Genomic DNA, 21157 nt, shown 5'->3' on the forward strand with positions numbered 1-21157 from the left:
TTATTAATTCCATTTGGAGATACTGCTTTTTTAAAAACTAACAATGTAAATAATGAATTATGGGTACTAACAGGACATTCAAAAATATTTCAGTAATGACGGATTCACCAAGAAGGAACAGTAAATCTTCAGGAGTTTCTCGGGGAATCAACTCCTATCGTAGCACAAGTCAAACATTGAATATATTTAAAGACTATGGAGGATTGGGGCATCTATACTATGAAACACTTGCAAGCGATTTGGATAAAATTCTACAGGTGAATGACTTTATGTTTATATTCAAATGTATATATAATTTATATTGATACTCCAACATGAGTATATTATATCGAAGCGATTCACTATTTGGAAATTAAGCGTATTTTCCAGATAGTGGTGTTTATCATACATTTTATGACGTCGTAATTCATAAACTTTGATGTGGTATTGAATATTGGATAGGTTATTTCGAAATAATATTTATAATTATGATATACATTGTTGTTTTATAATATTTCTCTTGATATGTGAAACTACCAGTTAATAATAAGGACAATCGTCAACGCTTAAGAAAGAATATTTTTTTCGGTAAACGGTAATACCGATTTATTTATACTGAGTAGAGGAAATAAAGCTCAAATCTCAGAAATTTCTGAGCAGTAATACGGATGAAGATGCAACAAAATGAACTTGATTTGGGAGAGCTTCAGGAAACTTTCTCAACAAAAATAATGAAAAAGAAATGAAAATCGCAGTGGAAAATGTATTTTGAAAGGCGCATTCTGAATGGTTGATAAATGAAAATTTTGTAACTCGGAAAATATGCCGGAAATGAGTTCTAGTTTATTATTCTGTGGTTTTGGAGTTTGCTGAATACGAATATCACGATAGAAAAGGTCTACGAAGTACCTGTTGCCCGGGATGGCTGGTTATCTCCAACAGTCCCGTGGAAATTCCTATAGAAATTTGTCAAATATATACATCCCGGGGGGTTTCGAAGTCGTTAAACACGAATATCATGACAGAAAGAGTAACTAACTAGCCAGTAACCAGCTCATTTTCATTATAAAAAAACTATTCAATGTTCATTTTTATGCTACATTATAATTCCGCTTTCTATTTAATATACTACGTCTGCAGTTTCTTTCGTATAAAATAATTTTAATATGTGTACAATTAATGCCTGTACAATTTTGGCAAGCGACACAGCAGTAAATCATGCTTCCTGCTTCCACATACAGTCGGTTTTCCATGCGCAAAATATCATGTTCATGATGATCGGTGCGCCAGGCAAGTGTGTCATTTCTATGGGGACTTAATGCTGTTCTTTTAATTCTTATCCCTAATCAGTGGGATTCATGCCGCATTAATTCCTGTAAAGCGACATCATTTATAGTTGCGAATCAGCTGTTTTCAAGCTTATTGAAACGATATCACTCAGCGATCCGAAAATTCCCTGAATGTATATATTCGGACAATGACAGAACAAATGTCCACGTGACTCCAGTAGACATAGATGTGTGAGATACCTTCGCACCAGGTATCTCACAGGTTATCATGATCGTGAGCAGTGATCTCTAAAACCCCAAGATGTACATATTTGGCCAATTTTTTAACGATTTCAACGGGGTTCCAGGCGACGACGTAGATGTTCGGCCACCTTGGTCACCAGGTACCTCGTTTCATCTGTCGTGATATTCGTGTTTAGCGGCCTTCAAACCTCCGGGTAGTAAAATTGAACTCATTTCCGTCAGTAGAATGAGTGGGCAACATGAAAGAAATACAGTGACATAAAAAAATTTATCATGAGAGGCCCCTCGTTTCTGAGTTGTTGACCTATAAAGTTGAGAAATCAGAACTTATATTTAAGCATATTTTAAAATATACATTCCAACATTATGAATTTTTATTGGATGATTACCTATGTTCATGTAGTGTGTTTGACGAAATAAATAGTTCCAAACTACTAGCTTAAGGCCAGGGGCAGGTGGTAAAATAAATTTGTCAATCGATTTTTTAACAAAAATGTAAAAGACCATATTTTCATCCCCGTCACAATTGATTGGATTATACTTTATTTTCCCTCGCGGCAAACGTTCTACTCGACACTGCTTTTGCACTGCGAGAATTCGAGACAACAATCTTGCACTAATTTTTGTCATATTTGAATCATGTAGGATTCTTAGAACATTTATTTTGGGAATGCGGTCTGGTCTGTGCTGTTTTTAGAAGCCGTTCGCTTAAAACAATTTCTTCCACTAATTTGATGTTTTTTGGAATAGTCACCATCATAGGACTTTCCTAGTGAGTCATCTTCTAATAATTCTCGTCTTCAGCAAAACAGGTTAGACCAATTTTTAATTGTTAAAATTGTTGGACACTAGTCACCGCAAATAGCCTCCATTCGGTTTTTGGTTTGTGTTGGTGTTAATCATTGTTTAGTCAAAAATTTTATAAGAACGTGACATTTTTCAAAACAACATGACTGAGTAATTGTTCGAGCTCTACTACAATAAAATGAATCGGAGCAGCAAGGTGAAACTTTGTGTAAAGCTTGTTGAGACTTGTCACTGACTCGATGTTCATGTCCAACGTCTGCACGTCTGCCTTTCTAGTGGGTCTTGCAAATACGGTTCTTGGTGGGATTATGTTGTACAGCTCGGAAGAGCATTTGCTTTGGTAGTTTCGGTAAAGAAAGTAAGGTCAGCAACCTTTCTTCTATGCGCTAAGCTGACCAAGTTTCTCAGTGCCCTCTTTTCTATTCAGTCGAGCACCATAACAGTATGCTTGGGAGCCTATCCTAGCTCTGTATATGCGAGCAATACTCCAAAGATGGACGAATATGTAGAGGATCAGAAGCTGCTTCGGAATATATAGATTCTTGGGCTATGGTACGAATATTCAAAAAAGGCATCAGTTGATGTTTCGGAGCACTTAATTTTGCATCTATAAATAAAATTTGGTTAAGTTTGTCAAAACATGATTAAATAACCTTAGAACTTGTTTTTATAAGCACGTCCCTTGTTTCTCTTATAAATTCCATTTCTTACTTCTCGACGACGTTTCTTAGCACTTATCTCTTTTTCCTTATATTCAGTAGCGCTGTTTCAATCATTTTTAAATTAAATATGGATGAGAAGCTTTACCGTTAAATGTCATTGTTGTAAACCAGAAATTTTAGCTTGAAATCACGTGGGAACAGAACTTAATATACCAGACTAGCCACCCTACAAGTTCAAAGAAAAGCTGAATCATTTCACTGGCATGGAAATATATAAGAAACGAGCAAACCGACTTTGCTTCTTCATGTATTAAACAATGGGATTTGCTCACATACATAACTTCTGATGTTTAACTGAAAACACTAGAAATATTATTTAAAATGTGATGAATCAATTCAATATATTTTTTTAAATTTGAATAATCTCACACGTATTTTCGTTTTAAGGTAGACATCATTATGTCAATCGCTGAGACAAAAGGTTCAGTAAGAAGCAGAAGTATAAGATTGGCTTCAGAAATGCGCGCATGCGGAATTGTTGAGAAGGACATTGTAGTTGTTTGTAGTGCAAAAAACGCCGATCAAACTATTGGTAAGAAATTAATATTTTCGCATTCAACTGTCTAGCTGTTCTGGTCGACCATTATTTGACAAATACCTCAAATATTTGGTGTTAGTACCATACCCAGAAAAGTATGTTAAATAGAGATTTCTGGCTGTTACCAGACACCTTTAATATTTTCAAATATTCCAAATATTAGTTAAGACCACACCATTGAAGTTTTTTGTATCTGCTATTTGGGTGGAGTCTGACAAAATTCGGAGTTAACGCATTATAATGAAAATCTGTCTGTCATGCTGAATTTTTTGTCCGACTGACGATGTGCCTTAATATTTTTATTATCGGACACTTAGATTTTTAGATTGTAATTACTTATAACTTACTTTTTATGTGGAAAAAGGAGTTGTAAATGAAAGATTTGCAAGAAATTGGCAATTTTGGTGCATAGATTCTGTTAGAATCAGTCATTTAGTGAAAATTTTTTTTTTCATATATTTGACATATTTAGCGTGTTGGACGCGTCAAGTGACCCAATATCTTTGCCCGAAAAAGTTTTTCTCGTTAATTATATGATAAAAACTATTGATTAAAACAAAATTACCGATGTGCTTTTTGCATAAAATTGATAACTTCGTGACAGATTGACAGGCAAACACCTCACTAACATGATGCGCTAACTAGGAAATTTGTCTGACTACTATCAAATAACAGATAAAAAAGTTTTAATGGTGTGATCACTGGTAGCTGGATCCAAAGACTATATGCCAAAGATACACAAGTGATTTGTGTTTTAACAGATAGAATATCTCCAGTTTTTGATATTTTATTATTTTTCAAATCTATGCGAATTATGAACAATCAAATATTGATCGATCAAAAACATGTTTATAAAAGGAGAAAAATAATAAATGAGAATATTAAAAAGCTTTTCAAAAGTTTCTTAAACACTTTCTAACACTTTTTTTGTTTTCAAATATCAGAAACAATTGAATGCTTGACGTTCTGACTGTACCCATACTCCCACTTATTTAACATACTTTACCGGGGTGTATGGCATTTACCAACTATGACAACATTACTTCCAATAGTTTTAAAAAGCTGGACATAATTAGTTTCCAGACTTTCAGATAAAACACCTTGAAACTCAGTGAGAAACCACATTCTAAAGAAATGATTTTTGTTTCAAAAGATAGAATATCTCCAATTCTAAATACTATATCATTTCTCGGATCTTTGTGAACTTTGGAAAAATAATTGATCAAATATCGATCGAATGAAAACACTTCCATGAAAACCGTTGAAATAAAGAAAAAGTGAGAGTATTTGAAAGTTTTTCAACGATTCCTAAAACACCTTTTTCTGCTTTTTTTGATTCAAATATCACTTGTGCGTCTCCGTTATGCAAAACAATTGAATGCTTGACGAGAACATTTTATGTTCTTGTCATGCAAATTTTGGAGACCATATTTCCGCATTCACGCAAATTTTCTGTAAATACTACCTTACTCTCTTATCGAAATTTTACCTCTGAGAAATGTATTTTCTCCTTCAACAAATATTTGCGCTGTATTCAATGTCTCGCTTTATGTCTCAGTATAATGTTTAGAATGTTTTTTCTCTGTTTCGGTATCACAACAAAGTTATTCTCGCACACATTTTTGTGTACGATTGTGAACGATTTTTGGTAATTTTCTGTAGTGGGCCATGGTGGTGGCACTTGAATAACAGTTTTATTTTGCCAGCTAACTTGAAAATGCATTATTCGGTCATGTATGAGGATGCTGTGAGGTTATATCAATTTTGAGATACTATTTACAATAAAATATAATGAGTTTTTAAAAAAAGAAAATGTAGTCATGAAATATGCAGAAAACATACCAACTTACTGTGAAGGAATTTCTTGGAAGGATCTATCCTTAAAATGAATGGATAGTTTCATATATTGAAATTATTATGTGTATCTCTCCAAAGAGGTATAATATTTTCAGAATCAACTGTCAAACATGAAACAGTACTACCAACCGATCACCTACGCTACTGTGTAATTTCCCTAATGTATATTTACAAATATTTTCCTATAAATCAATAATGTGAATAAAAACAGAGAAAATAGTAAAAAACACCTTTAACAGAAGACAATTCTAGCATTCGTTTGGAAGTCTTGCTGGAATAAAAAGCCTTCTGCTACTTGCATTTCAATACACTTTTTTCATGAAACTAAATTTCTAGGAGTTTCTAGAAATCTTATATGCACATAAATTCGGAACAAGCCCGAATGGGAATCACATATCTTTATCAACATGGATAGTGTTGCGCAGCGTGCGATGATTAAATTCTTGAGTATCTCAATGAAACTTCACAAAGATTTTGTGGATATGCTAGGGAAATCATGTGTCATGAGTCATGTAGTAGGCAATCGTCTACAGATTTACTTGCATGTAGAACACTCATCAATCAATCGTTACAACATTCGACAATGTTAGAAAGCACATAACATAAATGGTCATGGATACATACCTATGATGTAGATGCCAAAATGCAGAGTGACGAGTGGAAACCTCAAGGTTCACCATAGCGAAAACAATTCAAAATGCAACTTTTAGCAGGGAAGATCACGCAAAGGTTAAAAAACGCCACATGTTTTTCTCTTCAACATTTGAAATTTTCTGAGAAATAGCATGATACGTATCTTTTCTAATTTATAAAACAGTTTATAGGACACTAATATGTTATAACTATCAGTAATCAAACGATTAGTGCCGAGGAAATGAGTTTAACAATAGCCAGAAAGCCAAAAATTAGTTTGGAATTAATGTTAATTCGAATAGGCATAATTTATTGGCACTATAATTCTTTATGATTCTGTATTTGATAGTGAAATGTATTCAAATGTACTGGCACATTTGACAATATTGAATTGGAGTTTAATCTGATTAGTGGGAATGTGGAATATCCTTTTAAGAATAAATGATTTTAGAATTTTATATATATATATATATGTATATATATATATATATGTATATATATATATATATATATATATATTTAATCTGTTGGGTGGATAATTATTTGCCTGATCAATTTTCTTAATTCAAGATAAAAATGAATTTAATATCTACTGGTTTTCGTAAAATCTCCTGTAAAAAATCATACAGAACTCTACTTTTAGTACTATTTAACAGGAAATTTGTGAAAGTTCTTGTAGCGTCTCTATTTCTGGGTGCAATTGTTGCTCCATTGGATCCTGAATCAAGTAATAAAGAGAAAGATCGTCTCATTAAGAAACTAAAGCCGAAGATATGTTTTGCCGATTCCAGGACAGAAACCCATATTAAACGAATATTGCATGAAATGCATCTTCAAACAAAAGTTGTTAGCTTCAGTCAAGAAGACGGAGGTTAGTAGTTTTTACAGCCTTCATTTGATACTTGGTTTTAACCTAACCTAACCATTACTCAATAAGTTGTGTGACTAGCTAAGAAAAACACATTTTTTTTGCCAAAAAACGATTTTATTCATAAATGTAATCTCCTTCAAGAGCCATACAATCATTCCAATACTTCTATAACATCTCGAAGCCGTGCTTGTAGAAGTATTTGTCTTTTGCCTCAAAATACGCATTAGTTTAAGCTATTGATTCTTCATTTGAGCTGAGTTTCTTACCGGCGAGCATTTTTTTGAGATCAACGAATAGCCAGTAGTCACTGGGGGCCAAACCTTGGCTATACGATGGATGAGTAAGAAATTCGTAGTGTATTTCATTCAATTCAACCATCGCTGCCATCGAATAGTGAGTCGTGTATTGTCTTGGTGAAACAGTGGTTTTTACTATCTCATATGAGGACGTTTTTTCCCTGATGTTTGCATTCAAACGATCCAAGATCTCTATGTAGTATCGGCTATTGATTGTCTCTCCTTTTTGGGGATAATTGATAAACAATATTCCAAGCGCATCCCAAAATACTGAGGCCATAACCTTTCCAGCTGACTGTTGTGTCTTTGGACGTGGTTCACCCGCTGCAGTCCACTCGAACACGTTGTTGTTTTTGATGTACTGTGAGTAAACGCGGCACCCACTTTGGAAAAAGCTTTCTCATATTCAAATGTTCATGCATAATTGTAAGCAAACTACCTTCTGATATCTTTACGGTCTCAGCTATCTCACGCAAGTTCAATTTACGATTAGATATTACTATTTCTTGGACTTTTGATGTTTTCTGTGTTTTCTACCTCAATTGGGCGACCAGAACGTTCACCATCATCTATGTTTGTACGATCACGTTTGAATTTAGCAAAGCATTTAATTTAATAAATAGATCTTCACGATGGAGTAGAGTCCAGATAACAGTTTTGAAGCGATTGCTGACCTTGTACAGTATTTTTCTTTTCAAGAAGCAATGACAAATTAACACACAAAATTTTTTTGAATCCATTGTTTTGAAAATAACTAAATAACATAATTGGCTGTAATTTTTTTTGAATAATCGTTGTGTCATGAAATTCCAGACATAGTCTTTTGAAAGTTGATACTATATAAACGTCATATGGATTTAAGAATGGCAGCGTCATCTGTGTGTCAGTCACACGACTTATTGAGTGATGTTATATATCCATCTAAATCGAACTATTTTCTCAGTATTCACATCCTTAACTTGACCTTAGATTCCTCGCTTATGGTATCTTTTGCCCGTTTTGGAAGGGATAATATTTCAACCGATTCTATGAAGACCATTTAATAATGAAATAATCATAGTAAATGTCAAAAATACAAAAAAATAAAACACTTTTCCTGAAAACGGTATACAAGAGGGAATTAAACAAAAGAGCATTTGTTTTAAATATAATTATTTGTGAAAATTTGTCAAAAAATTAGTCCTCTCAAATTTTTAGCAAATTTATTTTCAGTCCTTCCACATTGAACGCTTGTAACAGCAATAAGAGAATTCGGGTTATAGTAAATAATTTAACTTAGTAGGCTTAGACAGTTTTTTGTGATTTGCTTGCAAACCAATAGCAGCGTCATATACAAGTGGTACTTGGCGAACATAAAATAATATTTATTATCTTTAATTTGCATTTGTCAAGAGAATTTCTGGACATCTGGCATTTTATTATTAAGTTTCTATTCGGCCAAGTCCAAAATTTCTCAACTCAATCATGAATCTTTTAATGAAACATTATTTATATATATTTTTATTATTTTAGGGATATCTGAGTTCTCTAAATGGATTCAACACAAGGAAGATGAGGAATTTAGACCAATTTATATCGAGGATCCTAGAAGAACAGTTGCATTGATATTACCGACACAAGGAACCACCGATTTTCCAAAACTTGTCTGTGTCTCACACAATAATATTTGTCTTCAGTGTATGAACTTTGCAGATATTTTCTATCACCCCGTGAATATACTATCATTTTTCTCATTTTCATGGTTTCTACATATTATAATGGTGTGTTTATGTTTGGAAACATCAGTAACGTTAATTATTCCTGGACTTTTTTTTGAAAGATCCGCCTGTAAGGTTATACAAGATTTTAATGTTGAGTGTCTACTTTTGGGTACTGATTTTGCGATGAGACTGTTTCATAGCAGCGCTGCCAAGGTATAAATTCTATTTTATTAAGACATAAAATGTCGGAGATCTTGATTTAAATGTTAGAGAGGGTGACTATTTTGATATAAGAAAAGTAACTTAAAAGATTGAGTAGAGTAATCGATTTGTTCAATAGGGTAAAGTAGAGATTCTGGGCTGGCTTCCAATAAAGCTATCTCACTTTTGTGTCTCTACTCATTCGTGATTATCTGTTCCTGTCCAGTTTCATCAATGCTTCAAAACCTTATACAAACTTATTAATTTAATTTTCTTTAACATATTTTTTATGATTATTGCAACAAACAATTTTGCCAAACATTTATTTCGACATTTTAACCATGTCTAGACAGTACAAATGGGTCATGAATTGAACTACAAATGCTGCGGTCAAAAATCAATTAAACTCAATCTAACAAAGCACAAATATACGTGTTGAGAATACTTTCTTACTAGACCCTGATTCACTATGCTGGTATGGGAACGCCTTGATCAGTAACAAATAGACAGACTTTTACATAGGAATTGTTTAATTTTTAAAGAATGAATATTATGCTATTGCAGTTATTAAAAGTATTAGTCAAATTTATTTTATCAGTAGTGATTAGAGATAAAAAAGTGTTTTAACAATCACAGTTACTTTGAATATTGTTACCAAATACTCTGTGATTGAGTCTTTCACTAATTTATCTTACAATTCATAGCGTAAGAAAGTAAAAGAAAATAATTCTTTTTTTTTTCTAGGATTATAACCTTAGCTGTCTGAAAACTGTTATGATTGGTGTGAATAATACAACACCGCATGATATTTATACACTCAAGAAAGCAATGCCAAAAGTACAATTCCTCTCTAATTACTCTATGGTGGAAACGGGATGTATAGCGGCAACGAGGTCAAAAGATTATCCTTCCATCTTTTGTGATAAACCAACCACCGTTGGGTCGCTAACTCTCAATTGCAAAGTTAAAATTATTAATATACATACGAAAGAGGTGTGTCCACCAAAAAAAGTTGGTGAGATTTATTATTCCGGTGATGGACTCATGTTAGGGTATGTATGTATTCAATAAGAGAGAGTACTCTCTAGTTTCTAAATATCTTTCACGTTTTTTAGCTTGCTTTGAATGCTTTGAATGATATCAGCTTCTATATCTCTGGTAAATTGAGGACGTCAATCGAATAGTCCAAAATAAGTTATTATAATCGTGATATGAGTTTCACCTAGAACTCACAAAATATCATTTCTCTTCAGTACCTCCAAATATATAGCTTCCAGTAAATATCTCTATTATAATGAAGTTTCTTTTTATTAAGATTGATATTATGTGATTATAGTTATTTAGTGATTCCAATAGATAATTTTAATTTCTTCATTTCCAAGTTCAAATCTCCTTCTTAGAGAAAGAATCGATTTAGAACTCCATTTAGGTGAACTGTACAAACCACTCTATTAATCAATAATTAACCATCAGAAATAATTTGAAAATGTTGCATCATTTTTTTTTATTTTCTTTTATTTCAAATTTTTAAAATAACTTGTGGTAGAGAAAAAAATCACCTATTTAGTCTATGGTCTGAATAATTTGCCAGAGGTAGCGAGTGACACTTACAAGCTGAATTTTTTGTAACACATTCTTCCAGGAAATTATGGAAAAAACGATAGACTTCTGATAATTGTGTATCTGAATCGACGACAAGGGATGACCAAATATAAATTTTCCATCACACATGTGGCGATACAAATACGGAATTAATATTATGTATATTCATGCTTTTTCTAACAGTAAAATCATTCTGGGAAGTCATAATTTTGCGAAAGTATTTCATAATAAGACATAGGATTCATAAATATGATTTTCTTAAAACACCGTATGAGGTTATGAAGGCAGTACTTTGATGTACATGGACTATTTCAGAGAGGAAAGTGAGTCCATAGCCCGACATGACTTGATCGTTTGTGAGGCTTAAACTTTTAAATTCAGAGGCAGAACACTGTGTTTCTTAATAGATGTGTAAGTGTATACAAAATGATCTATAGCTTCTTGTCAACTTGTATTGTGACGGGTCGCATATCCTTTCATAACCTAACCAAATATTTCGCAGTGATATAGTTCAATCGAAGAAAAGTAAGGACAGTAATAAGATTAAAGGTATTGTTTATCATTTTGGATGCTTTGTGGTTTTCACATAAAGACCTATATAGTATAATAAATAAATCACTTTACTCATCTACCAAATACTGTTTTACAGGAAGTAGATTTTGGACAATACCTTCATTTCATACTATAATTAAGAACTTTAAATTTAGTTAAGTTATCAGATTCTCGTAATACTAAAAGGGTTTATGGTTTATAACCATTGACCTTCTTTTTATTATTTCACACTTGCAAAATAACTTTGCACGCTATCAATTATAATTTATATTTTCTGAGGAAGTTTATTGTAGTACTTCTTTTTTTATTGAAGGAGCAAAAATACGGTAAAAGGAAAAAATAACAAAGTTCTATTAAATAGACAATAATGTTATAATAGCATCTTTAAATTGGAATTTTCTATATATTATTGAAGCTTTTTAAAAATCACTCTGCAAATTTAAAAAAAAATTGTTTTTGTCACCAACAGAGAGGAATTATGCTGATTATCATTTTATTGCTTCGCAGGCGTTCATTAAACATTACTCATTAAGTTTCCTGTCAAATGTAAACACAAAAACTTACCATTAATCTGAAAAATCAAGACTCTTCGGAACTGGAATCATAAAGATTAATTATTACGCCTTGAAGGTGAATAGAATATTCGTTTCCTTTTTTACGTGTCCAAAACAATTTTTTCATCGTTGTCAAACATGACATGTTTTTAATCTAACGAACTGAAAGTTGGTGAACCATTATATTTGTGTAGTTTTCGTTTGAATGTACTCCATATATGGAAATAGGATGACTCCTATACCCCAGCAAATAAAAAAAAGGAAATGGGAATTTCAAAACTGCGTATGGATTTCACAGACCATGCGGCTTTGGTAAAAAAATCGTAGATACAAGAAAAAATTACATTGCTCAAAGGAATATTTCATATAAAGAGAAATTTGTTTAAATTTAATTTATTTTCAACTATTCCTTTAAGAACTTTTACGTTGTCATCAGTGCACTGATAGTGATAGGTTGCTTTCTGAATAATGAAATCAACTCTAACTATTTTTTAATATGGATCAGATTCTAAAAATGTCGCACTTACCAAAGGCAAATCGTATATCGAGTTTAAGCAGACATATTTCTAGAAAATATTTTGATATTATCAGAATAGATTTTATTGCAAAACAAACCAAGTTCGTGGAAACAAATACACGGAAATGTAATAAATTATTTTTTTTAAAGGACAAGTTTTATTGTATGTATTAAATGATCACGGTCATTATTTACCATAAATCTATTACTTTTGATACGATTTCATAATTTTACTTAATGTAAGTGAGAATTTGTCATCGACAGGAGGGTGGCATTGATATCCCTCACTTGCACGCAATTATAAACTGGCTAATACGCATTCCCTACTTCTATCACTCGAATCCATGAATCCTGCAAATGGTGGTTACTCGTTTTTCAATTTAAAATGATATATAGTTTAAATAATCCTTTTTGGGGTTTATTTTTAGGGTTATTTTTGATATTAATTTAATAAACAGGTACATATTTTTTAAAACAGGTATTGATCATTCTGTTTGATATGCGGAAATGATAAGATGAGTTATGCATAAAAATGACAGAATTTGGTGGCTGTTTGAGTGGAGCTGATTGGTGAACAATTTTTCAAATAACGCTGCAGTTATGTCTTTGTAGATACCAGTACAAGATTAAGAAATGTTTTTAACGGATGAAAGTATTTGTTAGCATCCCTGTAAGCATGACGCATGGACTCATTTGAACAAGGATTGTTTAAGACACAATTTTTAGAATTATTACTCGTCGTGACTATCAAAGAAGGTTGCGTCTAAATTACAATTTTCGAGTGTATTGATACTTGGCAAGTATACTTGTCGAAGCTCGACGATACGACATGAGTCAATAAAAACCATTCCGTTATCTAGCTTTTATGTTTAAAACTCATTTTAAGTGGTGGTTAGGATACGTACGCGCGGTTTGTTCTGAATCACGTCCAAGTTTGATATTAAATTTGATTCATAAACGTCAAACACCTATTGTCGAAACACGTTTTCATTTTTATGCCAACTTCCTTCTATTTTATCGTATGATCTATAACCTCTCACTTGCATCATGCGATAAATGATGGAATACGTAACTAAGTTCATTGTTCAATTCTCTAGCTGATCTCCATATAATATTTTTTGATCTGTAATTCTCTACATTTGTCGTAAGTATGAAAATTATAAACCCTTCTTCAAAATTCGAAGCGATATACCAGTTTTGGAGTTGAAACTTTTCGTTACTTTTTCAAATGGGAATAGATACACTTCACTAATGTTGAATATTTCTGAAGTTATTTCAAGGATCCTGAAAGAACCATCGCATCCCGAGAAAAGGGATATTTTAGAACAGGTGATGTAGGGATGTTTGATGATGCAGGATGGTTGTTTGTGCGCGGAAGACTAGAAGATATGATCGATATTGATAATTGGTCTTTATTTCCGCTGGACATAGAAGACATTGTTCTAAGACATCCATATGTAAAAGATGCTGTAGTTATTGGCAATCAAAAAACACATGTTATTCTGATCAAGAAAAATCCAGATGTAGTATTTAACGAGCCAGACTTGAAACGGTAAGTTGTTTTGAATTAAATAATGACAAGTTACTGCTTTTACGTTATGAAATCATTGACTGAAGTTTCCCTGAAACAATCAATTAAGTTGATTAACAAACGCGATTGATGGGACTTCGATGAACACTGAATCTCTCAACTTGTTCATTGTTATATGTTTTAAAAAACAATAATACAACATATTGTCCGATAACTCGTAGAGTGAGGGGTCAAAAGATGATGAAGAATTTTAAAGGGTGCTGGTGAAATTTTACGACGACATATCCGGACGCAAGTTTATGATAATAAAATTTATCCGGCTAGTGATGAAATGTGTAACAACGTTCATGAGACAATACCGAAATCTCTATCATTTTCTTTTTGTCAGAAATAATTCTAAATGATAAAAGAGGTAAACCAGCGTATATGAATCATTATGAAATCACCACTGCATGTAGCTTTAGCTGTTACTCTGCAAAGAAAATTTGGCTCCAAAAAAATAATACAAATATGTAATGCTTTAGGCTTTTGCGGATCATACAAAGAAGCAATAATCAATATTAATGTCCCGAGTGCATGTCAAATTGTCGATAATTTAATTTTCTCGAATGCGCGAATGCGCACGAGAGGAAATTATGAAACAATTTGACATGCACGAGAGGGCATTTTGGCAGACTATTACCTGAGAAAAATTTAATTTAAAATAAACAATAATTGTTCCTTTTCTTAAAATATAAAATTAAAACCAAATGATGTTTATTAATCCTAGACGAAAATTTGGCACTAGTGCAAATTATCGATAATTTGCACTAGTGCAGTATTATCGCTGAAATTTGATCGTTGCTAAGTAAACATAAAATATTACAGCTTTTTGGTTGGCTTAAATTTTTCGAAGGAAATAGTCTAAGAAGCTTCTGCACAGATTCTGTGGAAATAAAAACAGGTACTTTGTACAATTTGTGCACGATAACGGAGATTTTAACGTCAACACACTCGATGGCAACGTTACTTTCCATAATTTGGGTTCGATTGAAATCGTAACTCCAAGCGATGATACAGCGACAATACAAACTAGACAACAAATTAAACGTTTATATAAAATTCCAACAGAGACTACCATTTCTGAACAAGGTCATATACCGCTTCAAATATACCCTGCTTCTGCTGGTGAAGGATTGAGAAAACTTCAAATCAAAATTTCGGAGCAAGAACCAAATTTAACCCACACAATTTCCTTAAAACTAAACGTTCTCTGGATGTATCTAAAATTCAAAACTAATAATGACTTCTCAGGATGGAACGGATTTATGAATCTCTTAACTAGTACACATGGTTTTGACACTTCGTCAATAATATTCTTACCATTCATTAACGCATCTCCAAGTGATTATAATACTTTGTATACGGCGATGAAATCATCAGTAGAAAACACACAGTCATTAAATATAAAAATATGCATTGTAATTTTTGATCAACCTTTGTACATAAACTCACGAGATATAACTTCAGCGATATGTTTATCAGATGAAATATTTACTGTTGTCAGATTGGGTTCTTTTTATACGCTGATGTCCTATATGGGATCTATTGGTTATATAATGTCCGTGGAATTAAAGAAGTTCTCTCCACGATTTATGCCACAAATACAATTGATCATATCATGTCTGGACTAGCATATGCTAGAGCGGTACATGCGCATATACTTCTGCAGTTAGCTTTATCAAGATTAATTTTCGATGATCTATTAAGAAATAATTCGGAATTTAAAACTGTAATTGCTGATGAAACGAATGCCAATACTTTTGAAATGTTTAATTATACCGAAATAACGGAAAATATTGGATTTCAAAGTTTTTCGAAAAAAAATTACATGATTAAGAGAGTCAAAATCAGCTATTTTCGAATGGTATCAGTGCTGAAAGATTTTATTGCAGCTGCGCGTATGGGTGATTGGAATCTGCATTTACAGACTATTGGGAGAATGATTCCATACTTTCATATATCAGGACACTTTCCGTATGCAAATTCCGCGCAACTGTTCTTGCAAGACATGCAGGAATTATCTATCCAAATGGACCCAGAAGAATTTCAAAAATTCACAGAAGGATATTTTACTGCTAGACGTTCCGGTGTTTTTTTTTCTGGAATTTCCACAGACCAAACCATTGAACAAACTTTAATGAAATCTATGAGTGTTGAAGGAGGATATTTTAAACGTGGTGTAACGGAAAGTATCTTTTATAAATGGATAAAAGGTGTTATTTTTTCAAAAGATATAATAGAAGGTATAGAAGAATTTTGTAATATATCTTTTAAAAACAGTTATCAACACGCTGATTCACCGATGCACGAATCAAAAGGGACGACGTTGACGTGAGAAAATTGGAAGAATATTTTATTCAACATTCTCCATTTCCTGATGTTAGTGTCATTATATATATCGCAATTGGAATAACTGGACAAGAAAACGTGAATTGCTACGCAGCTTTTGAGCAAGGTCTAAAAATAATGAAGAAAATTAATGGGAAAAATTTTAAAGCGATTAAGTTATCAAGAAAAGACAAGATCATTCCTTTGTGGGCTTCCACTAGCAAAATCAAAGTGGATGATGATATTATTCCAATTGATCCACTATTGTTATTTCAACGTATATGCGTACTAAAAAAATCAAATGAAGAACTAAAAAACTATTTGACTTATGAATTAGCTCCTTATTCTCTTGCTCTCTTTGTAGATGTTGAAATGCGAAAAACAACCAAATCCACGTTTTATAACCTATTTCCAGAAGTATCAGTGGATACTACCAATAGTGGATTTACCAATTATGGACAAAACATTTATGTCTTATTTGATGGTTATGAGAAGAGCTGCACAAAATCGATGTAACGAACACGTCGCTCCAAAAAAATGCATATAATGACATAATATTTGATAAAATTATGCCTATAAAAAAAACGCAGGAGAAATTTTAATCGAATGCCAAAAATAAGAGTAGGCTCATAGATATGATACGAGAAACACTCTCAGAAAATAAAATATTTTCTTGCCAAGCAGAAGCGGATGCTGACAGACTAATAATCGAAACTGCTCTTAATCTGCAACCTGAAAAGATTGCTGAAGTGTCCTAGGATGTAGATGTGTTATTGACTGCGCTCTCACCAACAGACCGAGAAATTTATTTTCGAAAACCAACCAAGGGCAAAATACCGCAAAAAACGTTTGGAAAAAATATAACCTAAGTGTAAAGAGCATATTCTGTTTTTACATGCATTCACTGGGTGTGACACGACATCAGCTTTTTTCCAAAGTGGCAAAAACGTATTTGCAAAAAATTTTGAAAAGCGAACAGACTTGCAAAATGCTGTGACAGACAAAAAATAAAAGATCTTAATGCGTTTAGATATAACTCTTTTTTGAAAGCAACTGCTAAAAGTACCTGCGCTAAACTGCCGTCGCTACCACCTACTGCAGATACCGCTTTTGAACATTTTAAAAGAGTATTTTTGCAAATTAAAACATGGCTTGGAAGAGAAATATCACCAGAAGAATGGGGTTGGAAATATGAATGCGGAATATTGATACCGCAAACAATGACGCAGCGACCAGCTCCAAAATCTTTATTAAAAATTATTTTTTGCATGTGCATAAGAGAATGTGGAGCATCTTGTGGGTGCAGGAAAAGTGGATTAAGCTGCACTGCAGCTTGCTTAGAATGCAATGGTGACAGCTGTTCTTATTCTTCACCCACAACCTACATCAACGAGATCGACGACGACGACGACAATAATGAACAATGATGTGTATAATCATTATTTTGTATGACAGTCTAATAAATTGATATTAAAGTTACTCTGTAAACATAATTTATTGCGTTTAAAATTAAATTTTTTACTATAAACACTTTTTCCCCCTTTCGCCTCTCATTTTTCAGTAAATGAGTAAAAATTGTTGTAATCGAGATAGGCCATTTTTTGTAACTTTTTTATTTGAGGTTTAATAATGCAGTCTAACACTTGATATACATATTCATTGACTGGCACTGAGTTCCGAGGTTTTACCATTTTTATGCCTTACGGCACTCTACTAAATAAATTATTTTATAAGAGAGAATAGTTGAGTCCTAGTGGATGATTTTGTAAATATCGATCAGTTTGGTGTTAAGTGCCTAGTTTAGTGTATCTAGTTTAAGTGCACGAATAAATTTAGTAAGAAATACAGTGTGTATAAATTAATCCCACCCTCCGTTAAAAACCATTTAAATAAATAAGAAAAACATTACATTAGTGTCAGGTGTAGGATATTATGAATAAATAGTGACGTAAACATGGTTAGATGTCCTGAAAATGACAGAACTAAAAGCAGATTTGAAGAATCGCGAATTGGAAACGTCCGGTAATGAATTAGTGGAAAGACTCAAAGTTGCACTAGTAAGTGACGACTTTGAACCAAAAATATTTTTATTCAAAGACGAGTCTTCCACCTTGATCTCTCCAATTTTTGAAATGAAGAACGATATTTCTACTAATATGCACGAGAAGATTTCAATCATGAGGCACGAGATTATAAGACCGAGATTTTATCATTGAAAACTGACATTGCCACTGAAGTTGAAAACAAAATCGGATATCGAGAATAATATGATATCGATGGAAAATCGGATGGACGAGAAAATCAAGGAGTTAAAGAAAAAGATTCAAGAACAAAAGTCACTCCAACAGATGAGAAAAGCATCGAACATATAGAATCATGCAATCCATGAGTACAACTGAAGACCAAAGAGATTGGCAGTTTTGCTCGAGTCTAGGCCCCAAAGCTGAAACGTCTTAAACCAATTACATTGAACAGTTTGAGACAGCCGCCAGAGTGATAATTGAACCGTTAAGGTTATAGAAGTGAACTTAAATAACGCACTGGTAAATGTACTCCAGACGAGATGTCTTCAAGAAACTTACGACAAAGAATAGCTGAAGAAAATACAAAAAAAATTTAGGGGCACGGAAAATAGATTCTCAGACCTACTGAATAAGAGTAGAATTTTTCAATCAGAACCAGTAGTTCCTGAGAATAGCGCATTCAAACAAACAAACTCTTCAGCTTGATAATATCAGCAATAAGAAAACGCTCAACTTAAGACTATTGTTTTATTTTTTTAAAAGAATACAGAAAATTATGAGCAAATAAGAATTTTGATGAAAATCAGTCGATTTTCAAAACAAATTATTACCAAAGATATCTTTTAAAAAATGCCACCCGAGGCGACTTGCAAGAAGGCAATGCATCGCCTTTGGTGGAACTACATGGCACAAGCTTTTTGCATTTTTACTCCTAATTAGAAAGTTATACGACTCAATAATAGCACATGTATCTTTATACACATCTTCCCACTTCTTAAATTAACGATTTAATGCTGAATAGTGTGTTGAATACAACTTACATAAGCAGAATTCTAACTGAGAGAGGCTCATATTTAGTTTTAAAGCTCTTTTCTGTACCGGATATGAAGAAGATAATTTTGTTTTTTAAATTTACTACTTTATCATAATTTGAGGTTAATGATGGTAATCATTATTGAAGTCTTGAATAATTGTACTGACAACGAAGTTTAGAACTTACAAAATATTTAAACAATGCATATAGGAAATTAAGATCAATTTCATATTATTATTTCTGCGTATTTTAATTGTATTTATAAATTTGAATATGTTTATTTTGTAACTAATAGATAGATAGAGATACTTCGCAAAAAATAAGAAATTCTCAACGAAGAAACAAACCCCTGTGGTGCCTAGAGAACTTAAAACTGTGGTTGAGATATTGTACCGGGTGGGCAAATAAGCACTACCATCGGTCATATCTCAGAAACAGATAGTATTATAGCTTCAAGGAGAAAATGTAACAAAAATGGCCCCAAGAAACACGTGGAAATTCTTTCCAGAATTTTAGGTCCATCACTAGATGGCTTATTTGGAAATGTAAAATTAAAAATGCAAAATTTCTTATGAGTCCAGTTCTGCTTATAAACTTGATGTTCTTTGAAAGAGCTTTTGTCCAGCTATACAAAATATATTAATTATAAGCAATTCAATTACCAACGTGAATGCTAGGCGGTCTTGTTTCATATATTATAGATATTGCTAATGAAACTGCTTAGAATTTATATATTCTTTCAAACAACACCAAGTTCATAAAAATCGGGCGAGCAGAACCGGACTTCAGGCATTTTTCATAACAAGGCTGCCACTCTCCCCTCTTTTATTTGAAAAGAATAAAACTTTTAAACCTCTAAGAAAACCTGGTTTTTTAATGTTATATATTCAAATACGTCCTCTAGTAGTGTCCTATTTATTCTGAAAACAATTTCCAGTTATTTCTAGGGGCCACTCTTATTATAACTTCCTCCCCCGAAGCTCTAATGTAATCCGTTCCTAAGATGTGGCCAACGACCGTTCTTAGTTGCCTTCCTGGTACTTGCAAGATAATGTGTAGAGACAATAAAGTAGATATCCTCATTTTTCAATATTTTCATTGGAAAGAAGCCAAGAAAATAAAAAATGGTCATATTTGTTCATATAACATTTTACAAATAATCGTTTCAAAATTTTTTATTTTTTAGCTATATTTGTGATTCACTATCACCTAAATATTGGCCGTCTAAGATAATTCTTCAAGAACATTTTCCACGAACAAATGTTGGATCAGTCAAGAGAAAAACAATCCGGGAAGATCTTCTTCAAGTTAGTATCCGTTACAGCAGCAGCCTCTCTCTGCTACAAAGAGAAGAATCACTTTCAAATTGAATAATTACATGAAAATGACTATTATATGTTTAAATTAAATATTTTATGATCTCAGATGTTTTTGAACTAGAATAACCTCTATTTAATCATACTATTATATTGATATCCCAGTAAGAGTAATCTACACTAGGTTCTTCGGTAATAGTTCTTCTACTAATTCACATTTCCATATTCTTCGCATCTAAATAACATCACAACAAGTCTTTTCTGTTTACATGGAATTTGGAGTAAGATATGTATGTTTGAAATTTCATCTAATTTAGTGGAAACTATATGGATATACGGCTGTACGTCATTCAACAGCTCCATCAAGCTAGCAACCAAATATTCGGAAAAAATAAAAAATATATGAATCGGAAGGATTTTCAATGCTCGTTCTGAAAATCCAAACCCCGAATTTTCTCGTTGATTCTCGTGGTTGCAAATTCAGATTAGAAAATATTTGCTTTTTTGTCTAAGGGAAACCTG

At 32.6% G+C, this 21157-nt stretch overlaps 1 protein-coding gene across 1 annotated transcript; it reads left to right on the top strand.

The window, feature by feature from the left end:
- Positions 1-95: 95 nt before the first annotated feature.
- On the top strand, positions 96-20735 carry LOC130440640 (luciferin 4-monooxygenase-like). The gene is made up of 7 exons (XM_056773898.1): positions 96-257; positions 3428-3572; positions 6739-6939; positions 8748-9148; positions 9881-10188; positions 13632-13913; positions 20506-20735. Exons 1-7 carry the CDS (start codon positions 96-98, stop codon positions 20687-20689), a joined length of 1683 nt encoding a protein of 560 aa, XP_056629876.1. The 3' UTR covers positions 20690-20735.
- The last annotated feature ends 422 nt before the right edge of the window (positions 20736-21157 follow it).

The sequence above is a fragment of the Diorhabda sublineata genome, chromosome 2 (assembly GCF_026230105.1).
Source record: "Diorhabda sublineata isolate icDioSubl1.1 chromosome 2, icDioSubl1.1, whole genome shotgun sequence".
NCBI lineage: Eukaryota > Metazoa > Arthropoda > Insecta > Coleoptera > Chrysomelidae > Diorhabda > Diorhabda sublineata.

Bases quoted from the DNA above. Each gene is read 5' to 3' on its own strand.
- LOC130440640 (XM_056773898.1), top strand. From the start codon at position 96: ATGACGGATTCACCAAGAAGGAACAGTAAATCTTCAGGAGTTTCTCGG. The intron at 6,940-8,747 runs GTTAGTAGTTTT...TTATTATTTTAG, and splicing joins CTTCAGTCAAGAAGACGGAG to GGATATCTGAGTTCTCTAAA. The intron at 13,914-20,505 runs GTAAGTTGTTTT...TTTATTTTTTAG, and splicing joins AACGAGCCAGACTTGAAACG to CTATATTTGTGATTCACTAT.